Here is a 20,823-nt window from a genome sequence, read left to right as displayed (position 1 = left end):
ATAAAAAGAAGCAATAGCATGATGGAGTTTTATGGAATAGTGAATCTATCCTGTGCCCAGATTGTATATAAATGATTATTCAAATTAATATGTTTTAAAATTCATAGAATTTTTCTATAAGGTTATTTCTTTCTATTTTAATATTTCTTTCTATTTGAAAACCTAAATCATTAGCAAAGGGGGGCAAAAAAGAAAGTTTCAAATACACAGATCTGAAAATATTCATCATAAGCCAACTCACACTAAAGGAAACATTAAAGGGAGTCCTTCATGCAGAAGGAAAAGTATATATTCAAATATGAATCAATGTAGGGAATAGAGAACAGCACAAATAGTAGCCACATGAGTAAGTATACAAAATATTTTTTATTAGTTAAATCTTTTAAAAAGACCATGAGAATGGGTTCAGAGAAAATAATACAGTAAAGATCTCTGAAAATCCTTTCCCATATATAAAAGAAATACTAGTAAGAATAACAAAAACTTTCAAAATCAACTTTTTAATGACACTGAAAATTAACCAAAGGCTTGGAATATTTCTCTGCAGGGGAACATTTAGTCATGGAAAATAGCTGAACCCTGGCCAGTGTGGCTGTTTGTTGGGCATTGTCCATACACCCAGAGGTTGCTGATTCAAGATTCCCAGTCAAGACACATGCCTGGGTTTCCACTTCATACCCACTGGGGTGCATGTAGGAGGCAATGATCCATGTTTTGATCTCATGTCAATGTTTCTCTCTCTCCCTCTTCCTTCCTCTAAAAAGCAATTTAAAAATCTTTAAAAAGAAAATAGCTGAATGTTGGTAAGAAAAATAGGCATTATGGCATTTTAACTTACCAGATTGATTACCTTCTCCCTCTTCTTAGCTCCTCACTGAAGAGAAAACCAACACTCTATAATTACAGGTGTGTGTATGTGCTTTTAAAAAAAGCAACCTTAAAGTCATTGGAAGGATCAGACCAGATTTAGAGCCAAAGCCCTGTCCCACAGATAACTGTCACAATTTGACCTATATGGCATTTCCCTGGGAAACTTCACTCAACGGGCTATCTGTATTTGACCTAACTTGGAGATCACTCACTGAGAACAGCCTTTTTCCTCATGTGTGTTTGTGTAAAACAATCAGAGGTAGTTGTTTAAAGAATTCAACTGCCTAAAATGGCACCAAGATGGGGCAAAAACAAGGTAATGACTTCAAAGAAAAAGCTGATGACTAACATGTACAAAAGGGACTTTGAAAAGATTAGAAATTTTCCTGGAAATATACAAGATGTTGTGCATGTTTGGGACTATGCACATGCCCAGAAATGTGTACATACAAAGGACTGAGACTTCTATTTGACATTCATGATCTATGTACAGTTAAGGAAGAGTTGACACCTGCCTGGCTGTGTTGAGGGTTATCCCAACAAGCACATAAAACCTTGTAGAAGAAATTGGGAACCTATCGCTGCAGAAATCCCTGTGCAGTCATTATCTAACCAATAGCTGAGTAGAGAATTTGATGGTCTCAACACGAAAAAAGGTTAAACCTTGGTATAATGGACTAATTCAGGAGATAGTGTGTCCGTTAAAGCCAAAAATATGTTATTTAATAAAGTAGGTTTCCCAAATGTGTATGTCAAAAAACTGACAAGTTAGTTACTTTACCTGTTTTTACTTATATAGACATGTTTCTGTAATTAAAATTATCTATGAAAAGTTTAACCTCACAGAAAAGTTTTCTATATGTATTATAGTAATTTTAAATTCATACTGAATATGTTTAGAAAATGTGTGCATTCACCAGTCACCACAAGTGGCTGGAGTGGCTTAGTGCATGTGGGAATATTGGCCAGCATGCAATAAAACTGCTACAAAAAGTAATACCACCCGCCAACAGAACCAATACTAGGCGAGATGCAGTGTGATCAAGTGCTAATCATTCATCAAACACTGTTGATAAGCAGTGACTCTTGAATTTAAATATGTAAATTATAGTTGTAGATATTTAATATTTACTTATGATGGCAAAATTACTATAGTGTTTTTGTTTTGTTTTTACAACATATGGCCTCCTATTTATAAAAGTAACAGTGAGTAGAGCGCACGCCATCTTGTATAGGGGAGAAGTGGAGGTCAGGAGCGCAGCCACACCAATACCTTGACTGACCTCAGTCACCAACCCCGGACCTGTGCAGGGAGCCCTTTGCCAGCCATAACCTGCATGGAACCACCACTGTACCCCAACAGTGAGTAGTGCTGTTCCTCACTGCAGGCTCCCAGATGTCTGCATTGGTGCATGCCAGAGAGACCTCCCAAGCCACACTTCCTCACCCAGCACCTGGACCCAGCTTTCCAGGACCCCGCATTGTGAGTGCAAGCCAGAAGTACCCCACACCCCTGCTCCATCCCTGCCCCAGGAAGAGCAGAAATCTGGCGCAGCACCCCATCACCAGTCCCAGTACAAACCTGCTGCCCAGCAGGCTCTCCTTCTGCAGTGCCCGAAAGCACCCCAACCTCGGCCCCAGGACAGTGCTCCCACTGTAACCCGGAGCCTCCTGGCGTGTGACCCACCCTGGGCCCCAAGAAAGTGCTGCCAGTGCACCCAGCCACAGGTCACAGGACAGCGCTGCAAGTGTGATGCCAGAGGGACCTAGGGCAACATCTGCCTTGGGTGCCAGGGTAACACAGCAAATTGCATGCCAGAGGGCTCTGGGGCCTCACAGGAAGACACATACCAGAAGTACTGTGAAGACACCCCGCCGACCCCAAGTATCTAAAGCGGATGAATGACCCATGGGAAAAGGGGGTACAACTCAGAGCAGAGAAAATAAAGCTGTGAAACTTAAAGCAGACTCAGCCTCCAGGCTAACAAGTCACAGACCATTGGATCACTATGGGCTTTAAACCATTGTATGCCATAAGCATCTGTAGGCTCAAGCAGCAGACCTTCCCCACACGCCATGCACATCAATTAAAAAAAAAATGTTTTCCCTAAGTGGCAGCCCTGACCAACATTAAAAACACTTTTCATGAGAATTTTCAGCTAAAAATATTCACGAACACCTGAATTGTAATATATTTATTTTAAAATATTCATTGTAAATTGATTTTTTAATTAAATTCAAAGCATAATGGCTTGTGGGGATGGTTTCTGTTTTGGACACGTGGCAGTTAACTGGTTAACCTCTCAGACCCCAAGCACCCAAAAGAGACAGCAAAAGTGGGCAGACAAAGTAACAATCCCCAAAGGAAAGAAAATGGGACTCACCAGAAAATGAACTAAATGAAATGGAGGCAAGCTATATATCAGGGAAAGAATTCAGAGTAATCAGTGGTCGGCAAACTGCTGCTCGCGAGCCACATGCGGCTCTTTGGCCCCTTGAATGTGGCTCTTCCACAAAATACCACGTGCAGGCACGCACGTACAGTGCAATTAAAACTTCATGGCCCATGCGCAGAAGTCAGTTTTCGGCTCTCAAAAGAAATTTCAGTCGTTGTACTGTTGATATTTGGCTCTATTGACTGAGTTTGCCAACCACTGAGAGTAATGGTTATGAAGATGCTCAAATATCTGGATAAGGAAGTCACTATCATATGTAAGAATCTAGAAGAGATGAAGAATGATATAGCTGCAATAAAGAACACAATGGAATAGACTAGAAGAAGCAAAGGACCAAAACAGCGAGTTAAAAGACATGGTAGAAAACACACAAACTAAACAGCAAATGGAGAAAAAAAAATTAAAAGCAGGAGGAGAGTTTAAGGAAGCTTTGGGACAACATGAAATGAAGCAACATTGGCATAATAGAGGAGACAGAAAGACAAGAGGAGGAGCAAGGATTAGAAAATCTATTTGAAGAAATAATAAGAGAAAACTTCCCTGGCCCTAACCGGTTTGGCTCAGTGGATAGAGCCTAGGCCTGCGGACGGAAAGGTCCCAGGTTCAATTCCAGTCAAGGGCAAGTACCTTGGTTGCGGGCACATCCCCAGTAGGAGGTGTGCAGGAAGCAGCTGATCGATGTTTCTCTCTCATTGATGTTTCTAACTCTCTATCCCTCTCTCTTCCTCTCTGTAAAAAATTAAATATATATAATAATAATTATAATATATATATATATATATAGAAAACTTCCCTGAATTGGGGAAGAAAAAAGTCACACAAGCACAGAGAGTCCCAAACAAGATGAACCCCAAAAAACCAAGAGACTCACCTCAGAACACAAGACTCACACAGACTGAAAGTGAAGGGATGGAAAAATTTTTTTCCGGCCAACAGAAATGAAAATAAAGCTGGGGTAGCAATACTTACATCTGACAAAATAAATCTCGAAGTAAAGGCCATAACAAGACATAAGGAGGGTTACTTCATAATACTAACAGGATCAATACAACCAGAGGATATAACTCTGGTAAACACATATGCACCCAAAACAGGAGCACCCAAATACATAAGAAAAACTTCTGGAAGCTATCAAGGATGAGATCAACAGCAATACAATCATACTAGGGGAACTTAATACCCCATTGACATCACTGGATAAATCTTCTACACAAAAAATTCGACAAAGAAACAGCAATCCTAAACAACTTACTAGATGAGGTGGAACTAATTGACATTTTCAGAACATTTCACCCGAAAGCTATGAAATATACATTCTTCTCAAATGCAAATGGGACATTTTCAAGATAGACCATGTATTAGAACACAGGCAAAGTTTCTTAAAATTCAAGAAGACTGATAATCATATCAAGCATTTTGTCAGATCACAATGGCATAAAATTAGAAATCAATTACAATAAAAACAATTTTAAAAAATCAAACACTTGGAGGCTAAATAGCATGCTATTCAACAATTACTGGGTTACCAAAGAGATCAAAGAAGAAATAAAAAACATCCTGGAAACAAATGAAAATGAAAATACAACAATCCAAAATCTATGGGACACTATGAAAGCAGTCCTGAGAGGGAACTTCACAGTACTACAGGTCTACCTCAAAAGAAAAGAAAAAGTGGTAATAAATTATCTAACACCACCACTTAAAAAACTAGAAAGAGAGCAACAAGAAAAGCCCAGAGTAAGCAGAAGGAAGGAAATAATAAAGATCAGAGTGAAAATAAATTGTAAATCAACCAATACAAAACATTTATAGAACCAAGAGCTTATTATTTGAAAGAATAAACATATGTAAGAATCAAGATTGGTGAACCTCTAGCCAGACTCATCAAGAAGCAAAGAGAGAGGACCCAAATAAACAAAATCAGAAATGAAAGAGGTGAAGTAATAACCGACCCAACAGAAATACAAAGAATTATTTTTTTTAATACTATGAACAACTCTATTGCAACAAACTGGACAACATAGATGAAATGGACATCTTCCTAGAAAAATAAAATGTTCCAAAACTCAATCAGGAAGATTTTAAAAAATCTTAATAGGCCAATAACTACCGATAAAATTGAAGCAGTAATCAAAAAACTTCCAGCAAACAAAAGTCCTGAGCCAGATGGTTTCACAGGGGAGTTTTACCAAACCTTCAAAGAACTAAAACCTATCCTCCTCAGACTACTCCAAAAAATTCAAGAAGGCACACTTCCAAGCTCTTTCAATGAAGCCATCATTACCTTAATCCCAAAACCAGATAAAGACACTACAAAGAAAGAGAATTACAGGTCAATATCCCTGATGAACATAGATGCTAAAATACTCAACAAAATTCTAGCAAATCAGATCCAGCATTACATTAGAAAGGTCATACACCATGACCAAGTGGGATTTATTCCAGGGATGCAAGGCTGGTACAATATCCGCAAATCAATCAACATGATACATCACATAAACAAACTAAGAGATAAAAATCACATAGTCCTATCAATTGTTGCAGAAAAAGCATTTGACAAAATCCAACACTCCTTCTTGATAAAAACCCTCAACAAAGTGGGAATAAAGGGATCATACCTCAACATAATAAAAGCCTTATATGACAAACCTAAAACCATTTCCCCTCAGAACAGGAACAAAACAGGGATGCCCACTCTCACCACTCCTGTTCGACATAATACTGTAAGTGCTAGCTGTAGCAATCAGACAAGAGAAAAAATAAAAGGCATCCAAATTGGAAAACAAGAATTAAAACTCTATTCGCAGATGACATGATATTGTACACAGAAAACCCTAAAGACTCCAAAAAACTACTAGACTGAACAAATGAATTCGGCAGGGTACAAAATTAACACCCAGAAATCTATGGCTTTTTTATACACCAATAGTGAACTCACATAAAAAGAAATTTAAAAAAACAATCCCACTTACCACTACAATAAAAAAATTAAGATAACTAGGAATAAACTTAACTGAGGAGGTAAAAGACCAGTATTTGAAAAACTACAGGACATTAAAAAAAAAAGATAGAGGAAGATATAAACAAGCGAAAGAATATACCATGTTCATGGACTGGTAGAATCAATGTCATTAAAATGTACATACTGCCCAAAGCAATCTATACATTCAATGCAATCTCCATTAAAATACTAACGGCATATTTCACAGACCTAGAACAAACTCTCCAAAATTTATATGGAATAAAAAAAGACCCCGAATAGCCACAGCAATCCTAAGAAAAAAAGAACAAAGTTTGAGGGATCACAATATCAGACATAAAGTTATATTACAAGGCCACTGTTCTCGAAACAACATGGTACTGGCGCAAGAACAAACATATAGAACAATGGAACAGTACAGAGAACACAGAAATCAACCCAAAACATTATGCTCAATTAATATATGACAAAGGAGACAAGAGCATACAATGGAGTCAAGACAGTCTCTTCAATAAATGTCGCTGGGAAAATTTGACAGATACTTGCAAAAAAAAATGAAATTAGACCACCAACTTACACCATACACAAAATTAAACTCAAAATGGATAAAGGATTTAAAAGTAATACAGGAAACCATAAAAATCTTAGAAGAATCCATAGACAGCAAAATATCTCGAATGTAGCTCAAAGCAATATATTTACGGATATGTCTCCTAAGACAATGGAAACTAAGGAGAAAATAAACAAATGGGACTACATCAAAATAAAAAGTTTCTGCTCAGGAAAAGAAACCATCAACAAAACAAAAAGAGAGTCCACTGCATGGGAGAACATATTTGCCAATGCTTTTTCAGATAAGGGTTTAATCTCCAAAATTTATAGAGAATTCATCCAACTTAACAAAGGAAGATAAACAATCCAATCACAAAATAGGCAAAGGATCTATATAGACACTTCTCCAAAGAGGACATACAGAAGACCAAAAAGCATATGAAAAATACTCAAAATCACTAATCATCCGAGAGATGCAAATCAAAACAACAATGAGGTACCACCTAACACTAGTGAGAATGGCTATCATCAGAAATCAACAAACGACAATTGCTGGCGAGGATGTGGAGAGAAGGGAAACCTCCTACATGGCTGGTGGGAATGCAGACTAGTGCAGCCTCTGGGGAGAACAGTATGGAGTTTCCTCAAAAAATTAAAATGGAACTCCCATTTGACCCAGTAATTCCACTTCTAGGAACATATCCCTAAAAGTCAGAATCACCAATCAGAAAGAACATATGCACCCCTATGATTATATCAGCACTATTTACAATAGCTAAGATCTGGAAACAGCCTAAGTGTCCATCAGCAGATGAGTGGATTAAAAAGCTGTGGTACATCTACACAATGGAATACTATGCTGCTGTAAAAAAGAAAGAACTCTTCCCACTTGCAACTGCATGGATGGACTTGGAGAGCATTATGCTAAGCGAAATAAGCCAGTTGGAGAAAGATAAATATCACATGATCTCACTTATTTGTGGAACATAATGAACAACATAAACTGATGAACAAAAACAGATACAGAGGAAAAACAGAGGGAAGGGATTAGGGCAGGCTGGGAAAGACAATGGGGGGGAAAGGAAAATGTAATACTTTCAACAATAAAAATTTTTTTTAAAATAGTTAATTAGCAACAACAACAAAAAACCTGTTAATTTAATTATAAGCAAATCTTTGTTTAAAGCATTTAAAAATTAACCAGGTGTTAATTTTCACAAATGACAAACTGACTGGAAATTTTGTCCATTAAACCTGAAGTCCGTTAAACCAGGGTCTGCAAAATTGAGTGTTTACTGTACAAACTTTGTAGAATTATTACAAAGAACAACCAAACAGCAATAACAAAACCACCACCACAAACCCAGGAAGAAGGAAAAATCTTATTTCCAGAACTGCCACACTGCATTAATCACAATGCCCAGATTTCAGATAAGAAATGTAAGAGGAGGAACCAAGATGGCGGCATAGGTAAACACCTGAACTTGCTGCCTTACACAACCACATCAAAACTACAACTAAAAGACAAAACGGATATCATCCAGAACCACGGGAAGGATGGCTGAGTGGAAATTATACAACTAGAAGGAAAGAGAACAGCGCACTGAGACTGGAAGTGAAATGCGGAATTTCATTGTGTGGAAGTGAAATGCGGACGTACGGAGGCGTGCACGGAAACGGGCTGGCAACTGGGTACGCTGTTGTCTTTTTCGATCGGGAGAGAGACACAAGACCCCGACTGCTCTGAATTCCAGTTCTGGGTAAGACTCTAGGGACCCAGCCTCATACAGAGAGAAACTGGACTGTCTGGCATCCAGCAGGAATGCGAGGGCGGCTTTCTCTCAGAGGTGCTTGCAGCAATCATTATTCCTGAATTGGTGCCACGGGACACAGAGACCCCTGACGGTCAGTCAATGCTGTTTGCTCCGCCCTGGTGATTCCATGAGACCCCGCCCCACCCATTTACAACCCCACCCAAGCTGTGTGCATCAGATTTGCATTTGAATGGCCTAGCCTTTTGCAATCTAAAACCAAACAAACTACAGCTGAGTCAGAGAGCCACAGAGCCTCAAAAAGAAGGCCCAACTGCTGTAACAGGAGGACGGAGAAAATGGCAGCAGAATAGAGATGTGTTCCAAGCCTGATCCTGGAAAAGAAAGAAAGAACAGCTGAGGTTCGCACGGGGAGCATTTGTTAGCAAGCTAAGGGACAGCTAAACTCCAGGAGAAGGCGGGGAGTGCTGGGCAGTGTTCCCCTGACCGCGCAGCACCCACAGCGGCTGGGTCCCCTCCCGGAGCTGCGGGCTCACCGGGGGCCTCGCCATCTTGCAAGGGAAAGACGATTTTACCAGAAGCCTGACTTTCCACAACAACGGCAAACACTGAACAGCTGTGAGCATCAGAACACCGGTCCCCAATCGGCGCAAACACGCGGATTCAAAGGAACTCTTCACTGCACCAAGGAAAGGTCAGATTTCGCCTGGGATAAGGTGAGGTTTCTCGTCCTGGCGGCGGGAGAGGGAAACGCGCGAGAGCGGCGGGAACTGGAAGACCGGGGAAGTCTGTGCCTAGAAAAATCCGCAGCTGTTGGGGCTGCAATGATCTGTGAATGTAGAAGGGGGTCCTCTGAGCTGCTAACAGAAGAGATCGCTAAAAAGCAACCCATTTTGATCTGACAAGGAGGGTCAGACTAAGAATTTCAAAGGAGTGCAGGCTGCTTAGTCTTGCACGCAGACCCACTGTCCGCACACTTGGGCTTTTTCCGATTCTGATTACCAAGCCCAATACATAGGAAAACCCAGTTTGGGAATACCCTGAGAGACTGCAGGGGAAAGTTGTTTTTCCGGAACCTGGGAAGCAGAGCTGGGAGTGACCATCGGAGAGGCAGCTCTGAGGCGCACACTTCCACAAACCGGTACTGAGTGCCATAGGGGGAAAAAAAGCTAGAGAGGCCCGGAAGTCAATCCAGAAACACTGCCACCCAGGGGCTGAAACAGAAATTGTCCCTGGTGTAATCAAAAATAAATACACTGAGATCCAACAGCTGACTAGAGGGTCGCAAGTATCAAGTCAAAGATTTGAAATACAAAGAAGCAAAAAACACACAACTGGAAAAGAAAAAAGAAAAAAGAATCCAAATATATGAAGATAGTGTAAGGAGCCTCTGGGATAACTTCAAGCGTACCAACATCCAAATTATGGGGGTGCCAGAAGAAGAAGAGAGAGCAAGATATTGAAAACCTACTTGAAGAAATAATGACAGAAAACTTCCCCTACCTGGTGAAAGAAACAGACTTACGAGTCCAGAAAGCACAGAGAACCCCAAACAAAAGGAATCCAAAGAGGACCACACCAGGACACATCATAATTAAAATGCCAAGAGCAAAGGACAAAGAGAGAATCTTAAAAGCAACAAGAGAAAAACAGTTAGTTACCTACAAGGGAGTACCCATACGATTCTCAGCTGATTTCTCAAAGGAAACTATGCAGGCCAGATGGGAGTGGCAAGAAATATTCAAAGTGATGAAAGAACCTACAACCAAGATTATTCTACCCAGAAAAGCTATCATTTAGAATTGAAGGTCAGATAAAGAGCTTTACAGATTAAAAAAAAAGCTAAAGGAGTTCATCACCGCCAAACCAGTATTATATGAAATGCTGAAAGGTATTCTTTAAGAAGAGGAAGAAGAAAAAGGCAAATATAAAAATTATGAACAACAAAGTGACAACAAATACATATCTATCAACAAGTGAATCTAAAAATCAAGTGAATAAAAAATCTGATGAACAGAATAACCTGGTGAATATAATGGAATCAGGAGCATAGAAAGGGAGTGCCCTGACAATTCTCTGGGGAAAAGGGGTGTGAGGGGTACCAGAAGAGACTGGACAAAAATCATACACCTATGGATGAGGACAGTGGGGGGGTGGGGGTAAGAGCAGGGGGTTGGGTGGGAACTGGGTGGAGGGGGACTATGGGGGGGAAAGAGGAACAACTGTAATAATCTGAACAATAAAGATTTATTTTTTTTAAAAAAGAAAAGAAATGTAAGACATGCAAAGAAATAATAATGAATGGACACAGAAAAATAAGAAGAGCAATAGATAGAAACTGTCCTTGACAAAACCAAGATATGAACTTTATTGACAAAGACTTTTATCAGCTATTTTACGTATTTTCAAACAAATGACAGAATGACAAAGATGCCTTAATAATAAAAAATATTAGTAAAGAAGTTGGAATTATAAAAACTACATTTAAAAATATAATATTGATATGCAGGCCACACAGATCCAAAGAAAAGAAAGGTAAGGTCTCAAATCAATGATTTAACGTACCACACAAGGAAACTAAAAGAGTATATGTAATGTAATTAAGTTACATTAAATGTGATGTAAACCAAAAAATAATAAGGGTCAAAGCTGAAAATACTGAAATATAAAACAGCAAAATAACAAAACAAAAAAATCCATAAAAGCAAAATGTGGTGCTTTATATAATAAAATAATATTATATAAAACATGATGTCAATAAGTTTAACATAGATTGAGCAAAAAATTTCTTTGAAAAACACAAATTACCAAAGCTCACTCAAGAAGAATAAATAGCACAGATAGCTCTGTATCTACTTGAAAAGTTAAAACTTAGTTTAAAAACTTGGGTGGGGGGGGTCTTAACCAGTTTGGCTCAGTGGATAGAGTGTCAGCCTGCGGACTGAAGGGTCTCAGGTTCGATTCCGGTCAAGGGCATGTACCTTGGTTGCGGGCACATCCCCAGTGGGAGGCAGCTGATCGATGTTTCTCTCCCATCTATGTTTCTAACTCTCTATCCCTCTCCCTTCCTCTCTGTAAAAAAATCAATAAAATACATTTTTAAAAATAATAATAAAATTTTAAAAATAAAAAAACTTGGGGGGTGGGGGGAACAAAATAAACACAAACAAAAACACAACAGGGTCTTACTTCATTGATAATGTCTAACACTGATAATAGGGAAAAATACCAGACTCACACAAACTTTTCCAAAAATGTAAGAGAAGACTTCACAACTCCTTTCCATTGGGCCTGCATTACCCTGATACCAAAAACAAACAAAAAGGCATTAAAGAAAACAATATTTCTCATGACCACAGATGCAAAAATGCTAAACAAAAGTGTTAGCAAGCCGAACCAGAAAAACGTCTATAATAATAAAAGCATAATATGCTAATTAGACCGGACGTCCTTCCGGATGAAGCCAGGGCTGTGAGGGAACCCCGATTCCCAGGTGTCTGCTAGCAGCCACAAGAGGGAAGCCCAAGTCCCAGGTGCCGGCCGGCGGCCGGCCGGAGTGAAGCCCTGGTCCCGGGTGCCTTTCTTCACTGTAAATAAAGAACTGGACAAAGTCTATGAAACATGTTTGCAAACACTGGACAACTGGCAATGCAGAGCTTTGATCACTGAGAGAAGGGAAACAAAGGGAGAGAGCCCTAATATGTACGTCCCTGATTTTCTGCCTGGAGAAACCTTCTGGATCACACATAGTATGTGGAAGAGGATTCTAAACAAAGCATGGTGGTCTCACTGAGTTGGGGAAACAGACCGGGGATCAGGGAGGCTGCAGTGGCTAGACTCTGTGGGCCAGTGTATCAGAGAGAAAGGCATTGCCCAGATAAAGAGCCCCGAACATCTGCATGGGGTCTCATGCATATTTAGAATGAGACTTCAAGTGGTTGGTCAAAGAATAATTATTGAGAACAGAACAAACTATTAGGAAGCTATAGGCTAAACAAGTCCCAGAACCAACAAAGAATTGAGAGATGGTCAAGTTCTGATCCCACACAGTAATGAGACCTTTATGAACATCTGGTACAGTTAATACAGACCCCAGAAGGGCCAGGCCTTATTATTAAGGCTAAATAACCCTCGATTAAAGGCCACCATAAGTCCATACCAACAGAGCTTAAATTCAAGTCTTGAGAGCTGATCTGCAGGCAATTTAACTGTCTTCCAAGTAAAGCTGCTCTTTAAAAGAAGAACAAAAAATTTAGACACTTAGCAATTACTGGAAAGAAGCAGGAAAGTGGGAATCAAAATCAGAAAATATAAATAGACTTAAAAAAACCCCACACAATAATGATCGAAAGCAGACAAGAATTTTAGACAGCTATTATAAATATGTTGAGGAACTTAAAGGAAAGCATGAACATAATAAGGAGATAAATAGAAGATATAGAAAAGAGCAAAGTGTGCCCTAGCTGGTTTGGCTAAGTGGATAGAGCGTCGGCCCGTGGACTGAAGGGTCCCGGGTTTGATTCCAGTCAAAGGCATATGCCTGGGTTGCTGGCTTGATCCCCAGTGGGGGGCATTCAGGAGGCAGCCAATCAATGTTCCTCTGTCATCATTGATGCTTCTATCTCTCTTTTCCTCTCCCTTTCTCTCTGAAATAAATAAAAATATATAGTTTTTAAAAAGAGCAAAGTAGAATTTCTAAAAATAAAAGATCCTATGTAATAAAAGGCTAATATGCAAATCAAACGAACGGCAGAACAACAGGTCGCTATGATGCACACTGACCAGGGGGAAGACGCTCAATGCAGGATCTGCCCCCTGGTGGTCAGTGCACTCCCACAGGGGAGCACCACTCAGCAGAAGCCCTGAGCCATGGGGAGTGGGCCTAAGCCTCCAGTCAGACATCCCCCGAGGGCTCCCGGACTGCAGAGGGTGCAGGCTGGACTGAGGGACACACACACACCCCCCCCGAATTTCGTGCACCAGGCCTCTAGTTAAAAGATAATACATCAAGACCAAGTGGCGTTTATCCCAGGAATGCTAAACTGTTTTGCCATTCAAAAATCCATCGATGTAATTCACCATATTATCATCTCAACAGACACAGAAAAAGCATTTGACAAAAAATCTAATACCTGACCTGGCTGGGTAGCTCAGCTGGTTAGAACATCATCCTGATACCCCAAGGTTGTAGATTCCATGCCCGGTCAGGGCACATACAAGAATCAACCAATGAATGCATAAATAATAGAACAACAAATCAATGTTTCTGTGTCTCTGTCTCTCTGTCTCTGTCTCCCCCCTCTTCTTCCCCTCTCTAAAATCAATTTTTTAAAAATCCAACATCCATTCCTAATAAAAAAATCTAACAAAGTAGGAATAAAAGGGAACAACCTCAATCTAGTAATGAGGATCTACACGAAACCAACAGCTATCATCATACTTATTTATTTAAGGACTGAATGCTTTCTCTCTAAGACAAGATTGTTGCTTTCACCACTACTATTCCACATTATACTAGAGCAGGGGTCCTCAAACTTTTTAAACAGGGGGCCAGTTCACTGTCCCTCAGACCGTTGGAGGGCCGGAATATAGTTTAAAAAAAACTATGAACAAATTCCTATGCACACTGCACGTATCTTATTTTGAAGTAAAAAAAACAAAACAGCAAAAACTCCCGCATGTGGCCCGTGGGCCGTAGTTTGAGGATGCCTGTACTAGAGTAACAAATGAAATCTGCAAGGAAAAGAGACATTCGGATTGGAAGGAAGAAATAAAACAGCCCTTTTATTCACAAACATGATCTCCTATGTGCAAAAGCTAATGGAAATTAAAAAAATAATAATAACAGAACTAATATTTGCATCTAGCCAGGTTGTAGAATACAAGAACAATATACCAAGATCAACTGTATTTCTATACTCTAGAAATTACCAATTGAAAATGTTTAAATGCCATTCATGTAAAACTAAGATACAAGCTTACCAAAGTTATAAAAGACCTGTACATTAAAAACAACAAAATACTGCTGACAGAAATTACAGATCTTAATAAATAGAATAACTTGGTCTTGGGTCAGATGACTTAATATTGTTACCATGTCAAATCTGCCCCAACTTGAACTACAGATTCAATGCTATCCCAATCAAAATGCCAAAAGGCTTTTATGGGGAAATTGACGATTTAGTTATAAAATTCATATGGAAATGCAAAGAATCTAGAATATCCAAACAACTCTGCAAAAGAAAAGAAACTGGAGGACTAATACTACCCAATTTCAAGAATTACTGTAAAGCTATAAAATGAAAATAAAGTGGCACTGGCATAAAGGCAGAAAAACAGGCCAATGTGACAGAGGAATCCAGAAATAAACGGACATATACATGGACAAATGATTTTTTAACAAAAGATACAAAGGCAATAAGGTGAAGAAAAAACTTGAAACAAATGAATAAACAGGTCATCACTGGATATCTACTTTGCACCATATACAAAAATGGACCATAGTCCTAAATGTAAATAGGAAAAAAAAATGAGAAAATCTTTGCAAACTAGTAGTTAGGCAAAGTTTTGTAAATGTAACACCAAAAGAACATCCATAAAGGAAAAAAAAAATGGCTAAATTGAACTTGATCAAAATTTATATTTTGGTCTTCAAAAGGTACTATTAAGAAAGGATTAGAAGATGGCGGCAAAGTTAAACAACTAAACTGCTGCCTCGCACAACAATTTCAAAAATACAACTAAAAAACAAAACGTCTACCACCCAGAACCACGGGAAAGCTGGCTGAGTGGCAGATTTACAACTAAGAAGAGAAAGGAGCGCAAACGCTGGAGAGCTGAGGTACGGAGGTGCGCGAAGCGGGCTGGCGGCGGGCGACTGGATGCGCGAAGGGAGACAAACTCCCGATCACTCTGAACTCCAGTTTCTGGGGACACGCGGGGGAGAAGCTGGCCTACGGGGAGAAGCTGGACTCTCGGCCATCAGTCGGAGAGTGAGAGTGACTTTTCTGCAGAGGTGCGCCCAGCAATCAGGGTTTGCTGCACGGGACACGGGGACTTGGAAACGCGGAAAGGCAGAGACGGCTGAAGGCAGCCATGGCCATTGGCCACGCCCCAGCCTAGTGACACCCTGAGCCCCCGCCCCGCCCTGAGACCCTGCCCACACATTCTACAAACCCGCCCAGGCTCCACACAGCGGCCTTTACATATAAATGGCCTGTTCTGTGGCAGCTCAACCAAATTAACTGCAGCTACAGTCAGACTGCTCCAAAACCGCCCAAGCAAAGAGGAGAAAACTGTAGCTCTTGCTGTAGCTCCTGCTGGGAGGCCTCAGACCTGCACCCCATTGGAGATCCAGACACTAGGGTATCTAGTGGTCGGTGTGGACAACACCAGATTTCAACCACTCTCATAAGGGACACATTTAAGAGGCAGACTCAGTGAGCACCAAAGCCCTACTGTGTCTCCAGCACAGCAATTCTTCCGTTCTAGACACAGCAGGTCCTCACAGCCAATTGGCCTGGAGGTCAATTCCTCCCAGTGTACCAACAGCAATCAAGGCTTTTAACTACACCAAGACTTTCCACTCAGCCCACAAAGGGGTGTATCAAGAGCGACCATCTAGAGTGATTGGGGAAGCTGAGCTACCGGCCCCTATAGGTCACTGACCACACAAAGCCACTCCATCAACACAGGGAGGCAGCCAAAATACAGAGACATCGAAGCATGTCACGAGTAGGAGAGATGGAGGAAAGCAAACTAATGGACGACATAGTGTTCAGAACCACATTTATAAGGTTACTCAAGAATCTTCTAAAAACCGCTGAAAAACTTGAAGAGACCTTCAAGGACCTTAATGAGAATACCAAAAAAATGGAAAAGGGCCAGTCAGGAATTATGCATACACTGTCTGAAATAAAGAATATACAGACACTCAACTGTAGTCCACCGTACCCAAAGAGTCAAACCAAATATCTGGAATATGAGGAAGAAAAAAACACCCAACCAGAGAGGCGGAAAGAAAGAAGAATCCAAAAGTGTGAGGATAGCATAAGGAGCCTCTGGGATGGCTTTAAGCGTACCAACATCCGAATTTTTGGGGTGCCAGAAGAAGAGAGAGAGCAAGATATTGAACACCTATTTGAAGAAATAATGACTGAAAACTTCCCCCACCTGGTGAAAGAAATAGACTTACAAGTTCAGGAAGCGCACAGAACCCCAAACAAGAGGAATCCAAAGAGGACCACACCAAGACACATCATAATTAAAATGCCAAGAGCAAAAGACAAAGAGAGAATCTTACAAGCAGCAAGAGAAAAACAGTTAGTTACCTACAAGGGAGCACCCATACAATTGTCAGCTGATTTCTCAACAGAAACTATGCAGGCCAGACGGGAATGGCAAGAAACATTCAAAGTGATGAATAGCAAGAACCTACAACCAAGACTACTCTACCCAGCAAAGTTATCATTCAGAATTGAAGGGCAGATAAAGAGCTTCACAGATAAGAAAAAGCTAAAGGAGTTCATCACCACCAAACCAGTACTATATGAAATGCTGAAAGGTACTCTTTAAAAAGAAGAAAAGAGTAAAGATAAAAATTATGAACAACAAATACATATCTATCAACAAGTGATTCTAAAAATCAAGTGAATTAAAAATCTGAGGAACAGAATAAACTGGTGAACATAATAGAATCAGAGGCATAGAATGGGAGTGGATTGATAATTCTCAGGAGGAAAGGGGTGTCTGTGTGGGGGGTACGGGAAGAGACTGGACAAAAATCATACACCTATGGATAACGACAATGGGGGGGAGGTAAGGGCAGAGGGGGGGTGGAAACCGGGTGGTGGGGAGATATAGGGGGAAAAAAGGAGAAAACAATTGTAATAATCTGAACAATAAAGATTTATTTAAAAAAAGAAGAAGAAAAAAGAAAGGATTAGCCCAGCAGTGTGGCTCAATGGTTGAGTGTCGACCTATGAACCAGGTCACAGTTCAATTTCCAGTCAGTGCACATGCTGGGGTTACAAGCTCGATCCCTGGTATGAGCAGTGCAGGAGGCAGGAACAATTGATTATTCTCTCTCATTGTTGATGTTGCTACCTCTCTATCCCTCTCCCTTTCTCTTTCAAATCAATAAAAATATATTTTAAAAAGAGATGATTAAATCTGGGAGATATTTCACCAAGGAGGTGAAAGTTCTATACAATGAAAACTCTAAAATATTAATAAATGGAAAGCTATTCCATGCTCATGGATTGGAAGAATTAATATTGTTAAATGTCCATACTACCCAAAGCAATCTACAGATTCATTGCAATTCCTATCAAAATTCCAATGGCATATTTCACAGAAATGGGGAAAAAAATCCTAACATTTGTATAGAGTTACAAAAGACACAAATAGCCAAAGCAATCTTGAAAAAGGAAAATAAAGCTGAAGGCATCACATATCTTAGAAAAAAATATTGCAACTATCACACTCCTCCTGATTTTAAATGATATTATAAAGCTATAGTAATCAAAACAGTATAATGCTGCAATTTATAATAACTAAGATCTGGAAACAGCCCAGGTGCCCATCAGCAGATGAGTGGATAAAAAAGCTGTGGTACATTTATACCATGGAATACTAGGCAGCAGTAAAAAAGAAGAATCTCTTACCCTTTGAGACAGCATGGAGGGACCTGGAGAGTATCATGCTAAGTGAAATAAGTCAATCAGAGAAAGACAAATATTACATGATTGCACTTATATGTGGAATCTAAGTAACAAAATAAACTGATGAATGGAGTGGATCCAGAGACATGGAAGCATGGAACAGAGTGTGGAATCTTGGAGGGAAAGTGGGGGAGGTAATCAACCAGAGATCTTGTAACATAAATGCATAAACCGTGGACACAGATAGTAGGGTAGTGAAGGCCTCAGGCAGGGGGTGGGGGCAGGCAAGAGGGGGTCAATGGGGAATAAAGGGGGAAATACGTAATACTTTCAACAATAAAGATAAATTTATTTAAAAATAAATAAATAAAGTGTGGTATACCCATACAATAAAATACTACCTTATCAAAAGTAATAAATTATAGGCACACATAATATGGATGAATCCTAAAATAATCATATTGAGTAAGAGAAGTCAAACATAAAGGAGTACATATAGTTAATTATATAGTAAAATTACATTTATATGAAACTACAGAAAATACAAACTAATCTACAGTAACACAAACCACATAAGTGGTTGTCTGCAGATTAGTGGACTAGAAAGGGAGTGAGAGAGGTATTACAAAGAGATATGACAAAACTTTAAGGATAATAGGTATGTTCTGTATCTTAACTATGGTGGTGGTTTAATAGGTATATACATGTGTCAAAATTTATCAAACTGTACACTTTAAATATGTGCAGTTCACTGTATCTCAATTATACCTCGCAAAATCTCTTTAATAAGCAATATCACCTTTTCCTTTCAGCTCTAAAACAAAAAGAGTGTATTTTCTTTCCTTTCCACCCTTGATAGTATTACTCTCAAAACATTACAGAACTAAAAAAATTACCCCATATTTTCTGCATCTTCAAAAGTGAACCCTTAGAATTTCAATGGTAGGCACAGATGCTAAGGTTGCCAAGATACAAATATATTGACAAGAATATTTTCCCCAACCACCTACTTCCATAACCCTATTACTAACAGAAGTTTTGCCACTGCTATTTCCCTTTACAGGGGGATACATATGCTCCAATTATATCTTTATTTTGCATCATTATGACCCAAAGACACCCTTAGAAAAAATATTGCCACTATCTCCAACGTGCTTTTTTTGCTGTCCTATCTTCCAGTTTTCCTTGGTAAGTTATGCCATCCATACTTCTATTTAGTTTCATTTCATTTTCTCACATCTACCAGGTTTTTATTTTTAATTTTTTAAAGACATGTTTAGGAATAAGAAAAGCACTTCTACACACCTCAAGAACTGGTCCGGCTCCAAGAATAATTTGTTCCACTCCACTGGCAAATCCTTTCTGACTGAGAGCAGTAAGGTGGTGAATAAGAAAGTTTGTGCTTTGAGTCTTCCCAGAACCACTCTCTCCCGAAATCACAATGCACTGATTCTTTTTGCGCTGAAGCATGGTATGATAAGCTACATCAGCCACAGCATAAATGTGGGGCTCAAGTTTTCCCAACTGGTGGTTATCATACATTTTTACATATTTGGGGTTATAAATAGGAAGAAACTTGAATGGGTTAATAACTATTAGGATACTGCCAACATAGGTATAAATTTTTTCATGCTTAAAGCGATTTCGTAGGTTTTCTAAGAGAGTTTTCTCATTCAAATCAGGTAAGCTACATAAATCATCAAAGTCTTTCTGTTGAGGCTGTGGAAGAAAACCCCGTTCCATCATCCTGCGACGTTCTTCTGTTACCCGTAGCCATGACTGAAGACTACCATAATGGATTGATCCATCAAGGTTTTTTTCTCTCAAAAGAAAGCGGTAGTCCTCTCCACTTAGGCGATTTTCCAGAGCCATTCGAGGCCACAGCATCATTCGTTGAACTGGACAGTCTGTTGGATTGAGTATCCATTCTTCTCCACCAAATTCCTTTACCTCTGCTAGAACGTAACATTTTGTTTTGTCAAGATGAAGCCTGTTTATAAGAGAGTCGATCACCTCAGCAGCTGTGGAGTTTTTTCTGGCAGGAATTGGACAGTAGATTGTCCCTTCTGAAATTGTCCCAGGATATATATGTAATGTATGTTCATTATCCTCAAAGCGTCGTCTTCCTCCATCATTTATATTCATATTGAATCCTGTCCCATCAGCATGGATAGTACATGTTCAAGATTGTGAAAACCATTTTTGTGGCGAAAGAACTGTAACATAAAAGATGTGAAACATTTAGAAGTCATATTACACAATCATTGCTTTCTGATGCTTAAGAAAGAAAGGCTTAACAATCATGTTGATTACATTTTTAGAACATAATATCCTAACTCTTAGTATAGAAAGTCTTTTTTTTTTTTTAATCTAATTGGCTTGCCCAGCCCGTGTGGCCCAGTGGTTGAGTGTCATCGATCTATGAACCAGAAGGTCACGGTTCAATTCCCAGTCAGAGCACATGCCCAGGTTACAAGCTCAGTCCCCAATGAGGAGCACGCAGTAAGCAGCTCATCAATGATTCTCGCTCA

The 20,823-nt window shown here is 39.6% G+C and overlaps 1 protein-coding gene across 1 annotated transcript in view; it reads right to left on the bottom strand.

The window, feature by feature from the left end:
- Positions 1-20,823, bottom strand: part of MYO9A (myosin IXA) — a 321,663-nt gene that overhangs the window by 258,686 nt on the left and 42,154 nt on the right. Inside the window, exon 2 of the mRNA XM_008151369.3 lies at positions 19,598-20,508. Coding sequence (XP_008149591.2) covers positions 19,598-20,437 — 840 coding nt within the window. The 5' untranslated portion in view covers positions 20,438-20,508. The remainder of the gene's footprint in view (positions 1-19,597; positions 20,509-20,823) is intronic.

This window comes from Eptesicus fuscus, chromosome 2 (genome assembly GCF_027574615.1).
Source record: "Eptesicus fuscus isolate TK198812 chromosome 2, DD_ASM_mEF_20220401, whole genome shotgun sequence".
Taxonomy (NCBI): domain Eukaryota; kingdom Metazoa; phylum Chordata; class Mammalia; order Chiroptera; family Vespertilionidae; genus Eptesicus; species Eptesicus fuscus.
This window is presented reverse-complemented; position numbering and strand designations above follow the sequence as displayed.